Source organism: Camelina sativa, chromosome 12 (genome assembly GCF_030686135.1).
Source record: "Camelina sativa cultivar CO46 ecotype springtype chromosome 12, ASM3068613v1".
NCBI lineage: Eukaryota > Viridiplantae > Streptophyta > Magnoliopsida > Brassicales > Brassicaceae > Camelina > Camelina sativa.
This window is the reverse complement of record NC_141891.1, coordinates 36875580-36898354: the sequence shown is the minus strand read 5'-3', so window position 1 is coordinate 36898354 and position 22775 is coordinate 36875580. Positions and strand designations below refer to the sequence as shown.

Genomic DNA, 22775 nt, shown 5'->3' with positions numbered 1-22775 from the left:
TCATGTAAAGAATGAGCAAGATATTATAAGATAAGTATCCATAACTACTAATACACATGATTGATATTCAATGTTCTAAATAAATCAATGTTGTTAATTTTTATTTTGTTTATTAACCACTTATGAGTGTATATGTTTCTGGACCAACACAAAATATGAAGCAAGGAGCTCATGGTGTCTATGGATTTAATTGTGTGGATGTTGTATGATGATTCTTTGGTCTGTCTACATTGGTATCCACAAAAAAATATCCACATGATCACATCCATAGCCACCATTCAACTGCTATTCTTCAGCTTAATGTCTAGATATGCTTTGTAAATTCATGGAGACCTATCCATAGTTTTTCTATCCACTAAACTTTGTTTATTTTTTTTTAAAGTGAATAGTTTTGGTTTTAGGTTCAATGGTTTATGTTCTAGGATTTAAAATTTAGAATTAAAGGGTTTTGTACTTATTTGGTCTATGTTGTGTTATGGATAATATGCTATGGATAAAGATCTAACCAAATTTATGTATGTATATTTTGTATGAATAAACACAAGTAACTATCTATTAACAATACTGCAATTGATTATCCACTTATAATTGAACAAATGTTCAACGACTGATGGATACTGTATAATCTAAAAATTCATAAAAAATATAGCAATATGTATCTTAAAATGTAGAAAATATATAATCATAATATATTTTATATAAATAAATAGAAAATTTTTTTTATGATAACAAATAAATATATTTTACTTTGTTAAAGTGTTAACAACAAAAAAGAAAAGAAAAAGAGAGAAAAGAAGGAGAGAAAGAGGAGAGGGGCAAAATCATCCAAAATGTGTGGACACATAAGCAAAAAACTTGGGAAAGTATACCATGAGTGGAAAGTGGGTTTTTGTGACACAACTCACATCCAAAGTAGGTGTAGGTGTCATTTTCCCAAAAAAAAAAACTTCTCGTGTTTCTCTTTCTTCCTCTTCTCTCTCTTTCTTTCGCCTTTGCAATCGGAAGAGATTTTTCTCTCAAATCGGAACCAATCGGTGAATCTCCTTCAGCAATCTCTTTCTCGTGGTATGAGTCTCTTTTCGATTGTATGAATTCTTGTTTATTGAGGGTTTAGAAATTAGGGTTCTTTGATCTTTGAAAATTAGGGATATTTGAATAATCAGTGTATGTATGTGTTTTTAGGCATAACTGTAATTAGAATTAACGAAATTAGCCATGATTGATTGCTTTGTGTCTGTTTTTGCAATAAACATGTTAGCAAGCTTCTTGTAATCATTGGACTAGCCACTAAACTAAACCACTAGAGAAGAATATTGACGAAGTTGCTTTCGCAGTCGTATCGTTCTGTGTTATCCGAATATTGGGCCAATAACGAGACCGTACGCAGAGCACTTAATGTTGTGGAGGCAAGCAGTGCGGAAGTCTCTCTCTGATCAGTCTAGAATGATCAGACCGTAAGTCATCCTAAATGTTTTCTTTTGACATGTTTAAACAAGGTTCGGGCCTTTTCCCTGATCATAAATATTTTGATGGGATGATTGGCAGTTTCACATGGTAGAGGCCACATATCGGGTGAAGGAGGCACGAAAGCAATTGTACACTGAAAAAGGTAGGCATCCAGAGAACAAAGAAGTTGCAGAGGCAACAGGGCTGTCGATGAAAAGGCTCATGCCGGTTCTACTCTCTCCTAAACCTCCGAGGTCGCTAGACCAGAAGATTTGAATGAATCAAAACCTCAATCCTTCGGTTTGCCTCTCGTGACACAACAAAGTCCATATACATAAACATAAGTCTTCTTGTTAGTTTATAATAGTGATATGAGATGGGTGTGTAAATTATGCAGGAAGTGCTAGCAGATCCTGAAGCAGAAACATCAGAAGATATTCTGATAAAGCAGTTCATGAGGCAGGACTTAGACAAAGTGTTGGACTCGTTGGGAATGAGGGAGAAGCAGAACGAGAGAGAATGAAGACGTTGCAAGAGATCAGAGAGTTGATGGGAGTTAGCCGGAGAGTTGACACAGTTTTAGATCACTCTTTTCTGCTACTCCTTATTGATTTATATTTTGTTCTCTTGCTTATCGTAGAACTAGCATGTATCTTTTACTTGATCAAATTGGATCTATTTTGTGTGGGCTTCTCTTCAATAGCTATGGTGAAAGGCTTCTTTTGGTTGGTTGGATTGTATGTACCAATATATCTTAGTATAGTGGAACCAATTTATTTTCACATTCCACATCTTCTAATTGCTTTAGTTATTATGGTCTATAATTCTTGGTCATTTTCTTGTTCTGCTTGTTTGAGGTGGCCAATGGAGGATTACAATTTTTTTCAAAACTAAGAACCTAACTTATAAGAGCTTACCATTAGAGGAGTACAATTTTAATTAAGAAACAAAAAGTTCTTATTTTATAAAAGTACACTTTTTAATACTAAAAAATGTAAGAACCCTAAAATATGAACCTACCAATAAAGATGCTCTAACAAGCTATTCTCATAGAATGAAAGTCTAAAGTCTTCACACTCCGTTACTCAACTTTCACAGGCAACGACGCATGTCAACCAGCTAGTTAAACAAGTTCGATACATTCACCAAACTTCGCAATTCAACTTACACAGGTTATGAGCAAGGTTTCGGTATAACACTAGTTCAGAGAAGTAGGATAACGCGGTTAACACTCCCGTTCTCTAGATCAGCACTTGGTGATCAATCCAAGGACATGCATTAAGATAAAGATGTCCCAAAATAACTCTAATAATAAACTGAAAATAAGATCTAACAAACTAATTGAAGCGAACCATGAATTCCCCTTGAATCACCCCATAGAACCCAACAAATAAAACTACTCGCTCATGATGCAAAGAAACGACATTGATATTATATAGAACAGCATCAAAAACGAATCAATAAACAAAAAGGGGTTGGTTCAAAGTAAACTTCTCTATTTGTCACAAAAGTAACTTGATCCCAAAGCAAAGATAGCATGAAGTAACTAGAAAGAGTAGAAAGAGAGATATTGGTGACTTCGGCGATGGCTTCTAAGAGGAGGTGAGAGAGGACAAGCTTCTACGGTGGTAAAGGAGTCTATGGTCGTCTCTAGATCGGCTGCTGGTGGCATGGATGAAGAACTTAGAGGCACTAAGGAAGCACACCTTGAAACCCTAGGTCTTAAGAGTATTTATAGTCACAAAAGTAACTTGATCCCAAAGCAAAGATAGTATGAAGTAACTAGAAAGAGTAGAAAGAGAGATATTGGTGACTTCGGCGATGGCTTCTAAGAGGAGGTGAGAGAGGACGAGCTTCGACAGCGGTTAAGGAGTCTCTGGTCGTCTCTAGATCGGCTGCTGGTGGCATGGATGAAAAACTTAGAGGCATAAAGGAAGCACACCTTGAAACCCTAGGTCTTAAGAGTATTTATAGGGTTTTGTCTTGGATTAGGGTTTGTAAGGTTAGAAATGTCTTTTCTTGCAGGACAAGGGGCGGCGAAATAGGCTTCTGGACCGTGGAGGAGGCTTGGACTGGGCCGCCGTGATGGTCGCTGGTCAGGCCCTGAATAAAAGCTCATCGGCTGGTCGGTTCTTCTTACGTTGGTTTATAACACGTCTTGGTAAATCGGGCATAAATTCCGGATGGCTGGATGATTTGACTTGGTTCCACTTCGAGGAGAAGACGACTCTTTCAGCTTTCCATAGACACCAAGAACGTCAAAATGTGAGTACGGGAAGGTCTTCAAAAGTGGCCCGTACTGAAGAGCTCTGAAACTTTCTTAAAACGTATTTTCCTTGTCTTTTGGTCCAAATTGTTATAAAACCTGTAAAACCTTGTTGAAACCTGAAATATTTGATAATAGATCTTTTATACTTGAAATCCTATCAAACTCTTCCTAAATGCATATGAAAACTATAGCTAATATGAGTAAAATAATGATGTTATCAGCACCCGAAATCCAAACTGAGTTTCGGATATCCGATGGATTTCAGTATTTTTATCTGAACTTGATAAAAATACACGAAATTGGTATAAAAACTCAAACTAACATTAAAAACCCCTAAACAAGATATAACTTAAATCTCAAATACCAAGTAGAATGTATCAAAAGCAACCTAGAACTGAAAGATTGAAGAGTAGAAATGAAAGTCTTAAAGAGATGAGAAATTCAAACAGAATGCTAGTCTAAATTCTAAAGTTTAAAAGAGAGAAACAAGTAGCTAATGTCATCTTCTAAAAAATTCCAAGCTTTTTTCCCAAAACCGAACCAAACTAAACCAAATATTCAGCAGTCTCAACTTGAACCAAATTAACAGAAACATAATCTCTCTTAAAGTTTTTACTAGGTACTAAAAAACCCGTGTTGTGTTGAACATTTTCAATAATTGTGTTATTGTTGAAATGATTTTAATAAAGATCGTAATCATTCAATCGGGTTATATATTTAATTTTGACCCGATCCGTAAAGATGATACTTAAAAAATGTTAAGATAGATAAGTATGTTTTAGGTTTTTCGTCAAAAGGAAAAAAAGCTAATTATATAATTAACATGTTTGCTCCCGCACCTGATGATGTTTTTTATTTGATCTATAACGTTAACTAATAAATAAAAATGTTAGAAGTATCAATTTTTTGTAGTAATCTTTATTTTCGTCGAACAAAAGATACATTATATAAAAATAGTAATGGCAACTTTTTAGGATTCGTAGAGATGTTAGCGGAATTTGATCTTGTGATAAAAGAGCATGTTTTAAGGATTACTAATGGAAGTATTTATCATCATTATCTTAGTCCTAGTATTCAATGAACTGATTCTTTTAATTTCTTCAAAAATTAAATAAAAAATAATTATGAGGACTGACGAAGCCAAATATATTTCTGTGATTTTGGATTGCACTTCCGATCGATGCTAGCAATCAAAAGCTAATGTCAATAATTTTAAGTTGTATGTCTTTTTCCTCAAATTGTTTTAAAGTAGAAGAGTATTTTGTTGAATTTATTAAAGTAGATGACATAACGGATCAAGAGCTTTTTGAAGTGTTAAAGGATGTATTAAAATCTCAAGATTTTGATATAGATAACGTGAGGGAGATAAGGTTATGACAATGGGTCGTCTAATATGAAAGGATGCAAACAAGGTGTACAAAAAAATACTTTTGGATTTGAATCATAGAGCATTTTATACACCATGTGCTTGTCATAGTCTTAATTTAATTTTGTGTGATAATGGAAAAAAATCGGCGAAGGTTAAAGATTTTTTTGGGGGTAGTACAAAGTTTGTACTCTTTGTTTACTAATTCTATAAAGAGGTGAGATATTTTGAAAAAGAACAAAAAAAGTTATCACCAATCCGATGGAAAAGTCGTGTTGAGAGTATTAAGTCTATATGATTTCAGGTTATGGATATACGAGTGTTTATTTGAAGTGGCTAGCTGAAAATGATAATGATCCAATGATTTAAAGAAAATCTAAATCTTTAGCATTGAATGAGCTTAGTAGTTTTAAATTTTTGTTTTCTACTATTATTTGGTTTGACATATTGCATGTGGTAAATATAGTTAGCAAAAAGTTACAGTCAAAACTCAAAGGATATGCAAATTGATGTTGCAATTACTAAGGTTAGTGCATTAATTTCTTATTTTAAGAAATACTATAGAGAGATTGGATTTGTTGATGATATGACAAAAATAACCTACAATAAAATTTTAAGAGTAAATTAAAATATTTTTTAGTTTTTATATACGACATAAACATCTCTTAAATTTATCTTACTATTCATACAATTTTCATATAGAGTCTTAAGATTCATTTAACATGAAAATGTTTTTTTTTTGTCAACCATTGGGCCACAACAGGCCGATCCATTAGCCTAATCTCTACATTCGTAACGAGACTCGATCCCGGGTGTGATGGTGTCTTGTGTATTAAGGATTTATCTTTGACCACTGCACTAAGTTCACTTCACATATCAAAATGTTTTTTGTCAATATATTGTGAAAATATGAAATTTATTATATTACAAAATTGAAATATTATTAATAAACATAATTTTTTTATATATTTTAAAATGTTTAAAAAATGAATGCTAATATGGGTTTTTTTGTTTGTTCTATTTGTTCTTCATCAATTTTTTGGGGAGTAACATATTTGTTTTATTATTCCTCATATTTTTAGGAATATAGTGGAACAAATATTATTTTTAAATGGTAAAAAATTTGAGAAATGAAAAGGAATATCACATTTCTCATCATTATTTTCCTAAAGTGTGGTTAATAATTGCAGCTTAAAGGACTGGCTTTAATGGCTATTGAGAATGAATTTTTGAAGAATTAGATGTTGAAACTTTGATTGAGGATTTTGCTTCAAAACATGTAAGAAGAATGCTATTATTCACTAGAACAATGTCTGATTTTGCCTATTTTTCTATGAAAAAACAGTTACATCAGAATCGATGAGTTAGGATGGAAGGAGTAGCTAAAAAAAATGGTGACGATGATGAAAAAGATTCTCGCACCGGGTGTAGGCTGCTGGTAGCCGATGTCCAAATGGGCCTTTTTTTTTTGGCGATTACTCATAAGCGAGCCCACAATGTTAAAAGGAAAAGGAATATTGATCCGATCGATCTCTCACATTCTGGTCGAAATGGAATCCGATCGCGAAGCGTCGATGGCGTCTAAGGCGGGGGAATGGTTGGAGAAGTACACACAGGAAGAGATTGATCAGATGCGCGAGGAGTGTATACGCTTAATTGAGGAAATGGATCGGGAGAAGATGGCGAGAGACGAGGAGGTAATCAATAGTAAGGATAGAGAGGCGATGATAGAGGATTACAATGCGGAGGAGATGAATATCATTGCCAAGGAAAAAATGCAACGAAGGCGCAGAGAGAGGTTCGTGAGGCATTTCAGGAGGCGGAGTCAGACACCTAAGAAGAATTCCAAATCATCATCCGCGGAAGAATCTTTCACCAGTGACTCTGACGACGAGATGGAGGAAATGAAACGCCTCATGGAGAAAGCTATCCAGGAGAATATGACTTGGACTTTGACGGCGAAAGTGTTATCTTTGCAAGTAAGAAAGCTTTCTCAGAACCAAGAAAAACTGAATGTTTCGTGTTAAGAAAATAAAAGTTACAGGAAAAGGCAATGTTTTAAAATCCGACCCGGATTACGAACCGGACTACCTCTTGGGTCACCGGGTCACCGGGTCAACCGGGTTCGACCACGGGTCAATCGCACATCTGCAGAAATCTTCGAACACACATATGTATCCCCTTTCACGCCATCAAGATGGTGTTTCATCATATTATCACTTTGGGTCTTTTGATTGAATGACATACGGCCAAGCAATATCACTTTTTCTTTGGACTGAACGGTTTGCAGCTGCTTTTTCTTCATAGTTTTCCACTTCCTCTCTTACCATTTCCTGTTAAATTCACAACATAGAAATATAAAACACAGATCTGAAAAAGATTATACTAATAGTCTAATATTCTAAATCAATTAAACACATGATAATCACAAATAAAGATGAATTTTCAGAATAATAGAGAAAGATTAATATAGAACAACCAACGGTTTCTTACGCAAAGTATGAGAGATCAGAGATGACAAATAAGTTGAAGATGAGAGGTGTGCCATCGAAACTCTAAAGGAATAAAAGGTTTTAAAATAATTGAAACTGTGAAACTTTATATTTTTTTCCAAAAATCAACTGAATTTTTTTGAACCACTAACCGGCCGGGTCAACCGATTCACCGGGTCACGGGTTAATAGCGGTTTTTTCTGGGTTTTGCCGGTTTTATTACTACCGGTTATTAGTACTATTTCCGAACCGGTGAAGTCTCCGGGTCGCGGGTTAACCGGTCGGACCGGCTGGTCCGGGCCGGGCGTGAAAACACTGGGAAAAGGATTATATAGTAGAACTAAAACTAAGCACTACTTCCTAAAAAACCTGCAACTTATTCAACTGCTCCTACAAGTCAGGAAGACACATTCCCATGACTTGACTACTTCAAACTTAATAGAAAACACTTAAGACAACAACTAATACGACTTCATTTCCTCCCCTAAACTGAAAGTCTCTTTTCAGTTTACACTTCCTTCAAGCCAACACCCATCCTGCTCCTGAGTTTCTCAAACACTTCAAGCTTCACTGCTTTTGTCATTATGTCGGAGACCTGATCATGTGTACTGCAATAACCGAGCTGAATTACTCCATCATTCACCAATTCTCTCAAATAATGAAACCTGACATGAATATGCTTGCTCCTCCCATGTAACACCGGATTTTTAGACAACTTAATTGCTGAACTGTTATCGCAGAACATGATAGTACCTTCCTCTTGCTGAAAACCAATCTCACCCATAATGTTTCTGAGCCACACCGCTTGACAAGCCCCATAAGCTGCAGAAACAAACTCTGCTTCAGTCGTAGACAATGTGACAATTGGCTGCTTCTTTGAGACCCATGACACTGCGCCTCCACCTAACATAAAAACGTATCCAGAGGTGCTTTTGAAATCATCTGCATCTCCTGCATAGTCGCTATCCACATATCCAACCAGTTTTTGCTCACCACCATACTTGTACTGAATTCCATACTCTCGTGTACCCTGAACATATCTTAAGATCCTCTTTGCTGCTGCCATATGCTGTTCGTTTGGCTTCTCCATGTATCTGCTGACTAGATTTACTGAATAAATTAAATCTGGTCTAGTTGCAGTTAGATACCTTAAGCTCCCAACAAGCTGCTTAAACGTTGGTGCATTTACTTCTTCTCCAGCTCCTTCTCTTGTCAGCTTGTTACCCGGTACCATTGGATTCTTAACTGCATTACACTCCTCCATACCATACTTCTTCAAAGTTTCCTCTGCATACTTCTTCTGACTAATGAAGATACCTTTCTCATCTTGAACAACCTCCACTCCCAGAAAATATTTCATTTTCCCCAGATCGGTCATAGAGAACTCACTCATCATGGAGATCTTAAACTCTTCTAGCATTTCTGCAGAGTCTCCTGTGTAGATGAGATCATCAACATAAAGACTTACCACCAAGCTGCGTTCGTCTTTCTTCTTTACAAACAGCGTATGCTCACAGTAGCACTTCTCAAAACCTTCTCGCAGAAAGTAGCCTTCAATACGACTATACCAAGCTCTAGGAGCTTGTTTCAAGCCGTATAAGGCTTTTCTCAGTCTGTACACTTTCTCAGCTTCACTACTGACCTCAAACCCTCTTGGTTGCTCCACAAATACTTCTTCCTGCAGTTCTCCATGAAAGAAAGCACTCTTCACATCCAACTGGTAGACAAACCAACCCTTCTCTGCAGCCAGTCCTAATATCACCCTTATGGTATCCCACCTAGCAACTGGTGCGAAGACCTCATGATAATCTATCCCTTCCTTTTGATGATATCCCTTCGCCACCAATCTTGCCTTGAATTTGTCGATTTCACCATTCTCGTTGAGCTTTGTTTTGAATACCCACTTTACTCCAATCTTTTTTGCTCCTTCAGGTAGATCAACAAGCTCCCAAGTGTTATTCTCTTCAATTGATGCGATCTCCTTTTCCATTGCTTCTCTCCACACTACTTGTTGTGCTGCATCATCAAACGACGTGGGATCTTCTATAGCTATGAACATTGCTAAGATCTCTCTTTCATCTTCTTCTACTAGAAATCCTGCATCTCTAGTGTCAAAATCCTTGAACCACACTGGTCTCCTTATCGTCCTCTTGGATCCTTCTCTTATAGGAGCCTGAACTTCTCCAATTGGATTTTGAGCTTCTAAACCGGATTGAGCTTCCTCTGCTACAACAGTTTCTTCCTCTAGTACGCGGTTTTCTTCTTCTGCAACTGCACGTTTTTCTGCAGGTTCAGCGTCAGAGTCATCCCATTGAAGCTCTTTCTCCTCCTGTTTATCTTCCCAGTTCCATCCTCTACTCTCATCGAACTGGACATCTCTACTCGTTACAATCTTCTTTGTTACTGGATTGTATAACCGATACGCCTTTGACTCCTTGCTCACTCCAAAGAACACACACTTGACACTCTTCTCGTCAAGTTTAATTCTTTTCTCGTATGGTACCAGTCCATACGCAATGCTCCCGAACACTCTGAGATGCGTTACTGATGGTTTCATGTTGCTCCACTTCTCCTCCGGTGTGACATCGTTTAGAGCCTTTGATGGACTCATGTTCAATATGTACACAGCATATTGAACTGCTTTCGGCCAAAAACGTCTTGGAACACCGGTTTCAAGCAGCATGCATCTTGTCATGTTCATGATTGTTCTGTTCTTCCTCTCTGCGATTCCGTTCTGTTGAGGTGTATACGCGGCTGTGAGTTGATGTTTGATACCAAATTCTCTGCAGTATTCGTCAAACTCCCTGGAGTTAAACTCTCCTCCCCTGTCAGAACGTAGACACACCAACAATTGACCCAATTCTCTTTCTACTCCAACTTTGAACTCCTTAAACACTCTAAACGCTTCTGATTTTTCTGTCAAGAAGTATGTCCAGCACTTCCTACTGTAATCATCTATGAAATTGATGATGTACCTTTTTCCGCCTTCAGATGATGGAGTGATTGGTCCACATATATCAGTGTGAACCAGTTGAAGCCCCCGAGTAGATCTCCACACACTTCTCTTAGGAATGCTTTCACGGTTCTGCTTTCCTCTCATGCAGACATCACACACAACTCCTTCTGCTTCTTCGCTCAGCTTAGGCATCCCAGTTACCATGTTCTTCTCTGCTAATGTTCTTAAGCTTCCACTGTTGAGATGACCATATCTTCTGTGCCACAAGTCATTTGTCTTCTCCATCACTTGTAAGCACCGACTCTCTTCTCCTCTCTTAGCTTCTCTAACAGTGGCAAAAATTATGAACATCCTGTTTTTTGACATTGTTGAGTGCATTATCAACCTTTTCTCTCCTTTGTGCCACACTTCGCATGCCCCATCTTCAATTATGACTCTTAACCCTTTCTCCTGCAACTGTCCCACACTGAGGAGATTGTTCTTTAGCCCAGGCACAAGGTAGACGTCTGAGATTACCTGAATTCTCCCATTGATTTCAAGTCGTAGCTTCCCTCTTCCGTCTACTGACATCTTCCTGTCGTCTCCCAACTTCACTGTTCTCTTGAAGGTGTCATCTAACTCGATGAACCACTCTCTCGAACCACACATGTGATTACTGCAACCCGAGTTGAGGAACCAGACCTGTTCCCCCTCATCCTTGACTTCCTCTATATGCGCCATCAGCAATAGATCCTCCTCCAGCTCTACATAGTTCGCTTCTTTGTCCCACTCTGGACACTCTGATTTGTAGTGCCCCCTCTTGTGACATTTGAAGCATTCTACATGATCCTTGTTTGCATTGCCTCGACCTCTTCCTTGATATCCACTTCTTCCTCTTCCTCTAGATGAATATCCTCCCCGGCCTCTGGCATTGCTTACTCTCCATTGCCCTTCCACCTTAAGAGCTTTCTCCTCTCCATCGTGTCTGACCATGTTCTGCTCATGAACCCTCAAGGAGCTCTGCAGACCATCAACTGTCATACTCCGAATATCCTTGGACTCCTCAATTGCACATACGATGTATGTGAATTTCTCAGCCAAGGTTCTGAGAATCTTCTCGACAATCTTGGAGTCAGGCATATCTTCTCCAAGATTACGCATGTCGTTTGCTACTTCCATTACTCTTGAGAAGTAGTCTTCAATTGTTTCTCCATAGTTCATCTCAAGAACTTCAAAGGACCTTCTTAGCCTCTGCAGTTGTGCACTCTGCACCCTGTCGTTTCCTTGATACTTCTTCTTCATTGAATCCCACAGCTCCTTCGAGGTATCTTTCTTGAGAATCGATTTCAGAATCGTCTTGTCAATTGAGGCGAAGAGATAGTTTTTCACCTTGTGATCGGTGACTGTCTTCTCTGCAATTCTCTCAAGTAGCTCTGTTCTCTGTGCTCCTGACAGAACCGTTCCTCTTTCTTGACTAGGTATTCCGGTTTCAATCAGATCCCACCACTCCTTGGATCTGATCAGATTCTCCATGAGCATCGCCCAATGCTCGTAGTCTCCATCAAACTTTGGTAACACCATCGCGTCTTTGTCACTCATTCTCTCAGATTAGTAGCAATGGCTCTGATACCACTTTGTCATCTTTGCAAGTAAGAAAGCTTTCTCAGAACCAAGAAAAACTGAATGTTTCGTGTTAAGAAAATAAAAGTTACAGGAAAAGGATTATATAGTAGAACTAAAACTAAGCACTACTTCCTAAAAAACCTGCAACTTATTCAACTGCTCCTACAAGTCAGGAAGACACATTCCCATGACTTGACTACTTCAAACTTAATAGAAAACACTTAAGACAACAACTAATACGACTTCAGAAAGATGAGGTCATCAACATCAACGATGGAGAGGCGGCTTCCAAGGCGGAGGAGATCAATATAGCCGACGAGAAAATGTTCCCAAGGCGTAGAGGGAGACTAATCAGGTACTTAAGGCGGCAGAGCTCCAAACCACAGGATTCCGCCTTCCAAATCGAAGACCATCATCTCCAGCTGCCCATGGCGGAACAATCGTTCATGAGTTATTCAGACGAGTCTGATGATATTGACAAAGGCCCCACATAGCAATTGCTTCTCTTCCTCACCATCTCTGTATTCCACCACCAAAGTGTACTTTAGTCATTGTCCTGCTGCATCACACAGCCTTTGTTCATCTTAAGACCAACCTTCCCTCATAATGCTATGCAGAAATGTCAACAAATAACGTGAAATTGTATCCATTCTCTCTAGATATAATATAATTGAATGTAAAAGTTTATTCAAAAAAAAAAAAAAAGTTTTTACAGTTACTGCCTATGATGCACGGGGACGGCAGTTTGATGACGTCTCCCGTATTAGAAACGTCCCGGGTACGGGTACGGCACGGAAACGGCAAAAAAACGTCTCCAAGACGTTTCTAACAGGGCGGAGACGATGGCAGTTTTGGGGACGGCGGTAATAGGGTTTCAGAAACGTTTCGACGACTTATTCACTTATTTTTCCTCCAAATAAAACATAAAAGAATAGGAAATATCATTAAAGTTTGATTTCTTAAGATTTGACATTACTATACATGTTCACTAATTCCTATATCCTCTGTTTAGTCCTCATCTCTTTTACTTCAAATATGTTTAGAGCTTAGTGTTTGATGGATAACCATGAAACGTAAGCTAGAATCAGTCTTGGGCATATACACAAGTATAGAGGATAGTAATACATACTTGTAATTTTTTTATGTAGAGTCTTATATATGTGTGGTTACTTATATATTTGCATACTATAGATATTTTTATTGACATACCCCTGCCGTACCCGTACCCCTAAAAATTTACTTCGCCGTTTCCCGTCCCCGTACCCGATTCCCGTTCTAGTACCCGTCTCGGTGCAGCATAGGTTACTGCTTCATCTATTTGCAAACAATTAAACATTTTGAAACTGCATATGGAGGAGGATATGCGGTTTCTTACTTGTTTGTCTGAGTATTCTTTTGGTGGTGGTTTTGTCTTAGGGCCTAGCCAATCTTATCTATGTATTGAACCTTAAGCCGTAACTTTGATGTGTTTAGTTTTAGTCGACAACACATCTCTTCCTGTTAGTATTGTCTCAGTGTATCTTTTTGTATCCGATTTAATTTTGATGAAAATTGAGTTTTTTATTTTATTTTTTATTGTTTCAATGTATTTTGTACCAGATTTTGATGAAAAGATGAGTTTTTTTTTTTACTGTTTTCCCTATTAATGAAGTCTCTTTGAGAGCTAAATTTTTTATAATTATCTCAAGACATATTTTGTGTAAGAATTAAGATGGTAGTGAAGCATAAAACAAGACAAAAAGTTTCTCTGCAACCGGATCACTTACTCAGGGTATTGATTAGATGTGCTTACTCCACCCCTTAAGTTAAGTTTTAGCTGCCATACTTAGATCAAGATCACCATCCACGTCATCACATCAATTACTTTGTCTTATATCACCTGAAACCGGATTAGATCGTTGTAAAGGCATAAATACAAGACAAGAAGTTTCTCTGCAACCGGATGACCTAGAGTGAGTCTAGAACGGACACAAAAGAATACTCTTATGGTATGGTTTTAAGCCATCGATTAGGAGGATTACAGCCATCTTTCAAATGATTTGATCGACAAGAAGACAGTTCTTTGTTCTATTTACTTTGCTTATCTTCATAGTAGTATCCCCCAATATGTATGGATACTGCTATGAAGGCATACCGTAGTATCCCCCAATATGTATGTTCTACTATGAAGGCAGTTCTTTGTTCTATTTACTTTGCTTCTTTGCTTATCTTCTACTATGTAGTATCTAAAACGTAAAAAAGAACAAGACACACCTACAAAAGAGAGGGAGAGAGAGACAAAGTCTCTTACTGATACAATTATTTGTATTTGATAACACACATACAAGTCTCTTAGTGATACAATTATTTGTATGTGATTACACACATAAAAGTCTCTTCCTAGTAGTATTCGGTCTTACTTTAAGCTTTTTCCCTTCACGGCTTGTGTAACTTGAACCCAAACACTCTTGGAACATAGCTTTGCATTACCTTTTCTGGCCTCTTAAATTCGTAAGTCATCATAAACAGATGTGAAAATGTTGTCCCAAAGTAAGCTCCATCAATATCTGTTTTTCACATGTTTAAAGAAGAACAAAAAAAAAAACCAAAGATAGGAAATATATACCGAATGCCAAACAAACAAGAAAAAAGGATACTTGCTTGGTATTTTGATGGCGGGTAATACACATCTTCACATTTAGGACAATATATTTTCACGGTACTTGCTCGAGGGATATCGGATAGGCCAACAGGTAAACAAGGTTGGCCACGACAATAAAGTTTTGGGCATCTTCCAAAATCATACTTGTTGTATTTTTTAAACATAGAATTGAGTCCGTTGCCTGTCAATATGTAACGAGCATGAATCATTCCATATAACATCTCGGCTGCAGACTCGATCAACTCGTTCTGTTCTTCTGTAATGATCTCACCTGTTTGTGTAACCCCGTCCGTCGTCAATGCCAAATCAAGCATCAGTAAAAAAGAGTTCCCAAAGACAAACCAAACACATCATATCACATACGAAAGACAGACTTACCACGAGAAGAAGATTCTTCTACATCGAGAATCAAATCGAGAGCATAGTCGTAGTAAGGAACTTGATGGCTGAGTCCACACAAGTTGTAGTCATCTAGGATGTAATCTTCATCGACTTCACATAAGAATTTGTTCCCACGAAGGTTACAGAACCAAGAAATCCATGAGCTGTCTTCTTTGTCAGAACCACTGACCTCTGATTCCTCTGATATATCTACAGGTAAGAAAGATTTGCTGCCTAGAATCATGAACATAAGCTGTGTTTAAGGATCACGTTCCTAACATATATACGTTTGATTAGATGGAAAATGAATGATATAGTTGAATGAAACTATTGCTCTCGAGCCAAGTCTAAGATCAAGTTTCTCTGATAAATGCCCACCCAGAAAACAGTTTTTAATAATCATTTTTTTTCTAATTCGATTTTAAGCAAAGAAGATTGATTTGCTAAATTAGTAAACAGACTCGGAAGCGAATAAAATAAAAATAAAAAATCAGCTATTACAATAGCGATTAGAGGAGGGGAAAGTCGAGAACCTCACCGTCGGAAATGTTAGTCTTGGAGAGAAGAGGGGAAGGAGAATTATGCATCTGCTTCCCCATCAACACGGACCGCTTATTATTATCGTCAGCTTCGTTGATTCGTTCCCGATCGACCAGCTCGGCTTTCGATCCAACTGCTCTGCTCTCCTCTCCCTAAACATGATCATTATGAACGACTGATTTAGCATTTTAAAATTGGTGCGTTTACAGAAGTTTTACGACTAGTTGACCAGTGTGTAATAACGGTTAAAACATTAATGTCAAAGATAAATATAATATATAATTATACAAACGTTTAAAATTACCAAAAACTTCATTAAAACTTGGATAGGGCACTAATTTTCTCAAAACTTGGTGAGGGCATTAAAACTCGTTCACGGTAGGTAGAAGACACCTTCCTAGAACAGTAGAGATAGTTTTAGATTGGATAGGGGATTATTTTTCTCAAAACTTGGTGGCTAGATTTGTTCGATTGTTACTCGATGCAAGATTAATCTTGGAGCGACTCAGTTTTAATGCAATGCATACCAACTCCTTCAAACCTTGTTGAAGAGGACCAACATTATGATCCTGTCTCCAAGGAGCAGCGATTACCAAAACTCTTTCAACCTCTTATCTCGGCCTCATCTGAATACTTAATCCGCTCAAGTGCTCAATCAGTTGTTGCATCTGTGTGATTAAATATGTATTGGTATGTGTGTAGGGTTGGAGGCGATGTTGCCTAAATCTGAGTGACAACAGAATCAGGAGATTTTCAGCGCTTGACTCTCTAAGACATCTGAAGCAGCTTAGTGTGTTGGATGTTTTACATAACCACATCGGCGGCAAGAACCTAGTGGACACAACGAGGTACCTATGTTCTTCGTCGTTCTCTAATTTGGGTGAAACTGGAAGAAAGGTGCCTAGTAAATACAAGGATGCGTATTTGGTGCTTAGAGATTTGATGAAACTTAAGCAGTTAGATATAAGAGGTAACGACCTAATATCAGGGGAAGATTTTAGCTCCTTCGTCTGCCAGGTTGTGCCAACGCTTGTATGGCTTGATGGCCACAAACTCGCAAGTTAAACTGTTTAGGCCAGTTTCTAAGAGCATGGCCAGTGGTGTTCTTTAAGGGCTACTCATACAATTTCTCGTGTAAAAAGAAAAGAAAAATAAAAAAATTGGCCCACAAGAACTCATAATTGTTGCTCTGAGGAGAAGCGGAAGCAACTCTAAAGAAACAGTAAGTGGCAATATTTGGTTGGGTGCTGATTAAATATAAAACACAATTTTTTTTCCTCTTTTTCTTTTTTCTTTTCCCGAATATCTCTCTCTCTTTCCTCTCTCGATAAAACGGTGAATCCAGAATCTCTTCAGTTTTAATTGATTTCAATCGTTCAATCGATTGCTTTTTTCGGGCAAGAGCACAGACACGAGGAAGATGCAGGAGCCAACGAAGATGAAGACACCAGAGCTCAGATTGCTCTGATCGTTAGGCTTGAGGTGGTTGCCGTCACTACCGGCGAGGAAGATGAAGACGCCATCCTCGATCTGTAAGTCTATTTCTCAATTGCTCTGTTAATTTTCATTTTATTTTGTGTGATCTAGGTCAACTTGATCTGATCGAATCTATAGGGTTTAGCTTTTGGTGATGAGCAATGATCTTCTTAGAGATGTTTGACTGATTTTTTTTGGTTTGTTTGTGATGCGAAGATTGTTCATGGGAGATGTGAGTGTGGTTTCAAGATCTGTAGAGATTGTTACTTTGATTGTATCACAAGCGGTGGAGACTAAGGAACTTATGGCTATGGGAACGCTGTTTGGCCTAAAGATGGCTATGGGAATTCTGTATAATATTTTTGTTTCTTTTTTAAATATAATACTAGGGAGGTACCCGCGCTTTAAGCGCGGTAATAAGATTTTAACAACAATAGTTTTGTTACTTCGTGATATGTTACTTTTCTGATTTAATATGTAATAATTGACATATTTAAACATAGTATTTTATCTTTTGAAAAAGTTTAAAATATTTTATTGGATTGTTAAGTACTTTTTGTGTTTGCATATATACAGAAAGGTTTATCTTACTAAAGATAAATAATACTCTCAATGTGAAATATTAATTGAGTCTTTTAAATAAACAACTAAGTTGTAGTAAACAGATATTGAAATTCAATAAGTAAATTCTAAATTTTTAAAAGCATAAGCAATTTCCAATTGTTCAATAAAATAATGTATTATCTCAATTACAAAATAAAGATGAGAGTAATGCAAAGTTGGATTTCAAGTGGCGGTTAATACAAACATACTAAATTTTATAGATATTCAAAATGAGAAAAAAATAAACGGCCAACACCCCATTCTTTACATTTGAGTGCCTGAGCTTTCACCTTGTTGCTTCATCACATGGTTTATATAATAACGTACAGCAAATTCAGACCTATAAATTATAAAGTGTTTTAAGAAATTTTACTTTAACATCATACAAAACTTGTTTTAATATACATAATTACATCTTACATACCCTGGTGATGCTCCAGTCCTTCAAACTCTGGTTTTATGAAGATCTTCGAAGAGGCCAAGGTGTTTTCAAGACACGGTGCACCTACAGACATTTATAATTTTAAGTGAATATATTGGTTACCTTATGATGATTATATCAGAACTAATTTATGTTACATACCTTCATATTCTCCCACCCTCATAAACCGCATTACACATAACACCGGTTCGGATTTGTATATGAGATGGCACCCGCTTGATTGCCATATGGTCATGAATTGAGAAGCGTAGTTGTCTTTGAGACGACACTTCACCGTCTCACACCTACATGTTTATCAAATAAATAAAAATCTTAACAGAGACAACTCTAAAACGTAACTGTCTTAAAGGTAGAGTAAATATATTTTTACTTGCCATTCAACAACATGAGAACAACTTTATTAATATCAATAACACTCGCAGGCTTTCTTCTATCTTCCACATCCATTATACACGCACAAACATCTAGTTTGGGAAAAAGACAGAATTTAGGTTTCCAAAATGTAGCTAATCTATTTTTGGTAAAGTTTAAGTTGTACTTTTCTATGAGAAGGACCAATACACAAAGTTTCATAAATCCTAAAAAGAATCTAGTTTTTCGAATACAAAGATACCAATTAACTATATTGACGGCTTGTACCAAAATAATATAAAATCAATTAAATAAATACTTACCGAAAGAGATGGGATGATCTATTCTTCCACGATATATGTCATCCAAATCCTCGAACCGAAAGTAATTCTTAGGACTCAATGATTCAAGCAGCGTCATATTGGTATCATCTGTAAATTTAATCTGATAAGGATGATGAGTATTCCTCTCCTCCATGGTTGGATTGATCACTTTGAAATTTCTAATACTGTACCACTCACCATCGTCAATATATTTTGGGAGTTTAGCGAGTGTATCGGGTAAATAAGGAGCTTCAATTGTGTCACCTTCCCAGTTTAACAACAATTGTGTAAGAAGTCTTATATACAATAACTGTTAGAACTTGAAATTTAAGTAAAAATCATTCAACTAACAACCCTAACCTTTACATCCACAAGAAGCAGAACTCGTTTGGTAAAAAACTCTCTGACTCTCCAAGAATGTAAGACCTTGGCGTTGATACACCAATTAGTTATTTCGGGTAGCAGATCAGCAATATAATCGAACCTCATGATTTTCTCAAATTAGCTTTTTTCTTGAATCTTCTCTGTTATCGAAAACAAAAAGGAGATTTTTGATTTGTAAGAATACAAAGATTCACGACTAAACGTTGCGTCTTAATCTTTTTAGTTTCTCACCTTTAGTCTGATTATTAAAAATTCTAATATTATATAAATAAATACAGTTTTAATATAAGGTTTGTCACACTTGCATATGTACAAAATACAATTTATGTTAACATATTGAAGATGTTTTCACGTTTTCATTTTTAAAAACTTAACACTTAGATATTAATATGAAAAAGGTAATATTATTAAGGGGAAAAAACTGAAAATCTGATGACAATTGTATGAGCTTTGCAAACTCGATCACACTTCATAATATCTCGCAAACTCCTATCCAACGTTTCAAAACAAAATATGTTCATCATTGGAGACTCATCTCATATAATGAGCTTTGCTTCTCTAATCAACTCGGCAATATGGGATTGACCATCTATCGAATACGTTGTATATTCGTCCACATTGATGGATATACCAAATCTAGAATGAGTTCTCCTACCACCTTTCATAAGTAAAGCAGCTATACCACTTGATGCAACATTAAGAACAATATCATCCCTAGATCGTATATCAGCGCCAAGAATACTCCACAAGAATGTTTTTCCAGTACCACAAAATCCATGAACAAAAAATATACCTCTATTGTTTCAATTCACATCATCAATAATTTCTAGGAAGATATTTTTTTGCTCATCGGTTGACATACGAACCTGTCGTAATCCTCTCTTTGGTCAGCACATTTATAGTTCCTCTCCTCTATGAGAAGCCTATTCTCATTATTATCCATCATAGATTGGTCTGGTTTAGGATTCACAATAGTTGACAGAGAGCTTCCATTAGACCGCATAATCATTTCAATCTCAGCTAAACATAGGTTTGTTATCTGATCCTGACTTAACATTAGACCTGCATTATAGAGTATTTTGATTTTAGTTGACATATTTATGATCAAAATAATAATCGTAAACGTCTGTGTACACCAATATATCTTAAAATTTTCTTATATATATTTATAAAAATAACTATATATGTACTTTGGTTGTTCGTACGGTTCCTTTGCAAATACAAAATATCTTTGCACAATATATCTTTTGTAGCGACCCAGAGATCGAGAGACACTGAATCACCTTTCGAAAGTAATAGTATGACAAACAACTTCCTTCGAAACGGCCCAAAACACCATGTACTTACCTCCTTTATAGCTAAAATATATTCTTTGTCGTCATCCAATAATCCCAATGCAAAGCAGGCATCTTTAAATTCCTTGTACACATCTTTACCAACTGACGAATATGATCAGTTTGTGATATAAGCTCATACTTATTTCCGTTATTCGGAACCATAGAGTCTTTTATATGATCCCAAGTATTGAATTACCCAACATTGGTTACTTTTCCAATGACATCTTAAAATTTAAGATGTAAACTCATATCAAAATAGTGCATAGTACATTAGAATTAATTATTGGAGATTTTAAATTATGGAGCAAAGGTAACGTACCGACCAAGTAATCATCACAATAAGATTTTTCTATTCGTATTTTGAAGGATTCAAACGTGAAACACGATCAGTCAGAGAATACAGACCATAATATAACCTGCACTAAGCAAAACCAGTAATTGTAAGCAAATTTAGATTTTTAAATGCATTGAATGAAATTTTTTTTTAAGAACCTTGGAAAATATTCGAGATTTGATATCAATCATAAGCTCTGACCGACGTCTATATATATCACCTAAGAGATTGTTATATATTCCTAAATATATAAAATTATTTAATAATATAAAATTTGTGTATTTATAATAATAGATATGTGTAAATATATAACATATATATCTCTTCTATATGTTAATTTACTGATTTAAACAATACTTACTTACATCTTAATCTATCGATTATATAAAATCTAAATAAAAGACTACCAAAATATATTTATTTCCATCTTTATCACTTTAAGTTTATAATAAATACAAATAATCATCCATTTAAAGTAATTATATTTAACATATTTATATATTTATTTTCTGAGATATGTTATTTTTTTTTCAACAATAGTTATTTCCATCTTTATCATTTCAAATTTGTAAATTTTATTTGAATCATAAATTTTATCCTTTGGCAGTATGATTTTTACAAATAAAGGTATATAACAGTTATTTGAGTTGTCTAATATGTATATTTTTTTTATTAAATATGTGTAACTGACCGAACTATATTAATTCTGATCTTTAGATTTAATTGGACGTCTGGTGCTTGTTGAAAGCTCTGGATACCTTTCGGCTAACAACGTGCACACTGAACTTTTTTCGAAATAAAAAACGAAGAGTAAGTTTTCCTATTATAAAACTTTCTTACATATTTATCGTCTTAAATTTACCAAATTTCAAAAATTTGAAGATATACACGATTATTTCGTCATTCATTTATGTATAATTTATTAATCTATTATAGAATAAATTAGAACTTTTCAGAAACCTTTATAAATAAATATTTTCATAAATCCAAGCTTTATTAAAAATTTAAGATTCTATTATACAAAAGTCATAAAATAAATAATTCTATTGTTAATAAATTAAATAACCTTTAATGTTACAATTAAAAAAATTAGAATAAATTAAAGAAACAAATATTATAGGAATATTGTAGGGTGAAAAAATTGTCTTATATTTGATCTTGGCTTCCACATCATGTCTTTATGATACCAAACGGATGGGTTTGAAATTTCAGCATAAGCGATTTCTTTGGCTTGAGTAGCTTGTGTATTGAATATAATCCAATCTGAGAATTTAGTTGTTGTAGTCGTTGAAGGAATCATAACATCATCCTCAGGATCATCCTCAGGAACCATCCTCATTGTAGTATTCTTTAGGTTTAACCTGTTCAATATTTTTTTTATAATGAAAAGTAATAATTAAAACATAGAATTATTATCAATTCTCATATAACATCATTATTTAATAATCTACATGAAATTTAAGCTAAAGATAAAAATTAAACAATTTCGTTTCTATATTCCCAAAAATATACATGGCTATTAACGATCATAGTTATCCTGCAAATATGGCAATCCAAGTGTAATCAACTTATGAAAAGAAATTATATATAATAGAAATAATTTAACATGTTGATCATTCCGATTATATAAAATAATACCTGATATTAATTAGAAACAAATTAATTGATCGATATTATCTATTACATTAACAGAAAAATAAAAGAATAATAAGATCCATATGCAATATATTTCTTTAAAAAGATGGAAGATAAATATAAAAATATATTATAAATATTCGATTGAAGAAATTTCTTTTTTTGAATGTTATTATAATTTTGAGAACATAATAAAA

General features: G+C 35.6%; 2 protein-coding genes and 1 pseudogene across 3 annotated transcripts; all 3 read right to left on the bottom strand.

Annotated features, from left to right (window-relative positions):
• Nucleotides 1-14417: 14417 nt before the first annotated feature.
• Nucleotides 14418-15845, bottom strand: LOC104730545 (casein kinase II subunit beta-2-like; annotated as a pseudogene). Its single transcript, XR_015575169.1, has 4 exons — nt 15692-15845; nt 15151-15387; nt 14768-15043; nt 14418-14677 (listed from the first exon to the last, which is right to left on the bottom strand). The product of XR_015575169.1 is annotated as a casein kinase II subunit beta-2-like (transcript).
• Nucleotides 15846-18188: 2343 nt separating this feature from the next.
• LOC147933209 (uncharacterized) lies at nt 18189-19042 on the bottom strand. Its single transcript, XM_087477334.1, has 4 exons — nt 18889-19042; nt 18585-18678; nt 18356-18498; nt 18189-18277 (listed from the first exon to the last, which is right to left on the bottom strand). The coding sequence occupies exons 1-4, from the start codon at nt 19040-19042 to the stop codon at nt 18189-18191; spliced, it is 480 nt and encodes a 159-aa protein (XP_087333460.1).
• A 766-nt stretch (nt 19043-19808) lies between these two features.
• LOC147933208 (uncharacterized) lies at nt 19809-20275 on the bottom strand. The gene is made up of 2 exons (XM_087477333.1): nt 20139-20275; nt 19809-20067 (listed from the first exon to the last, which is right to left on the bottom strand). The coding sequence occupies exons 1-2, from the start codon at nt 20273-20275 to the stop codon at nt 19809-19811; spliced, it is 396 nt and encodes a 131-aa protein (XP_087333459.1).
• Between the last annotated feature and the right edge of the window lie 2500 nt (nt 20276-22775).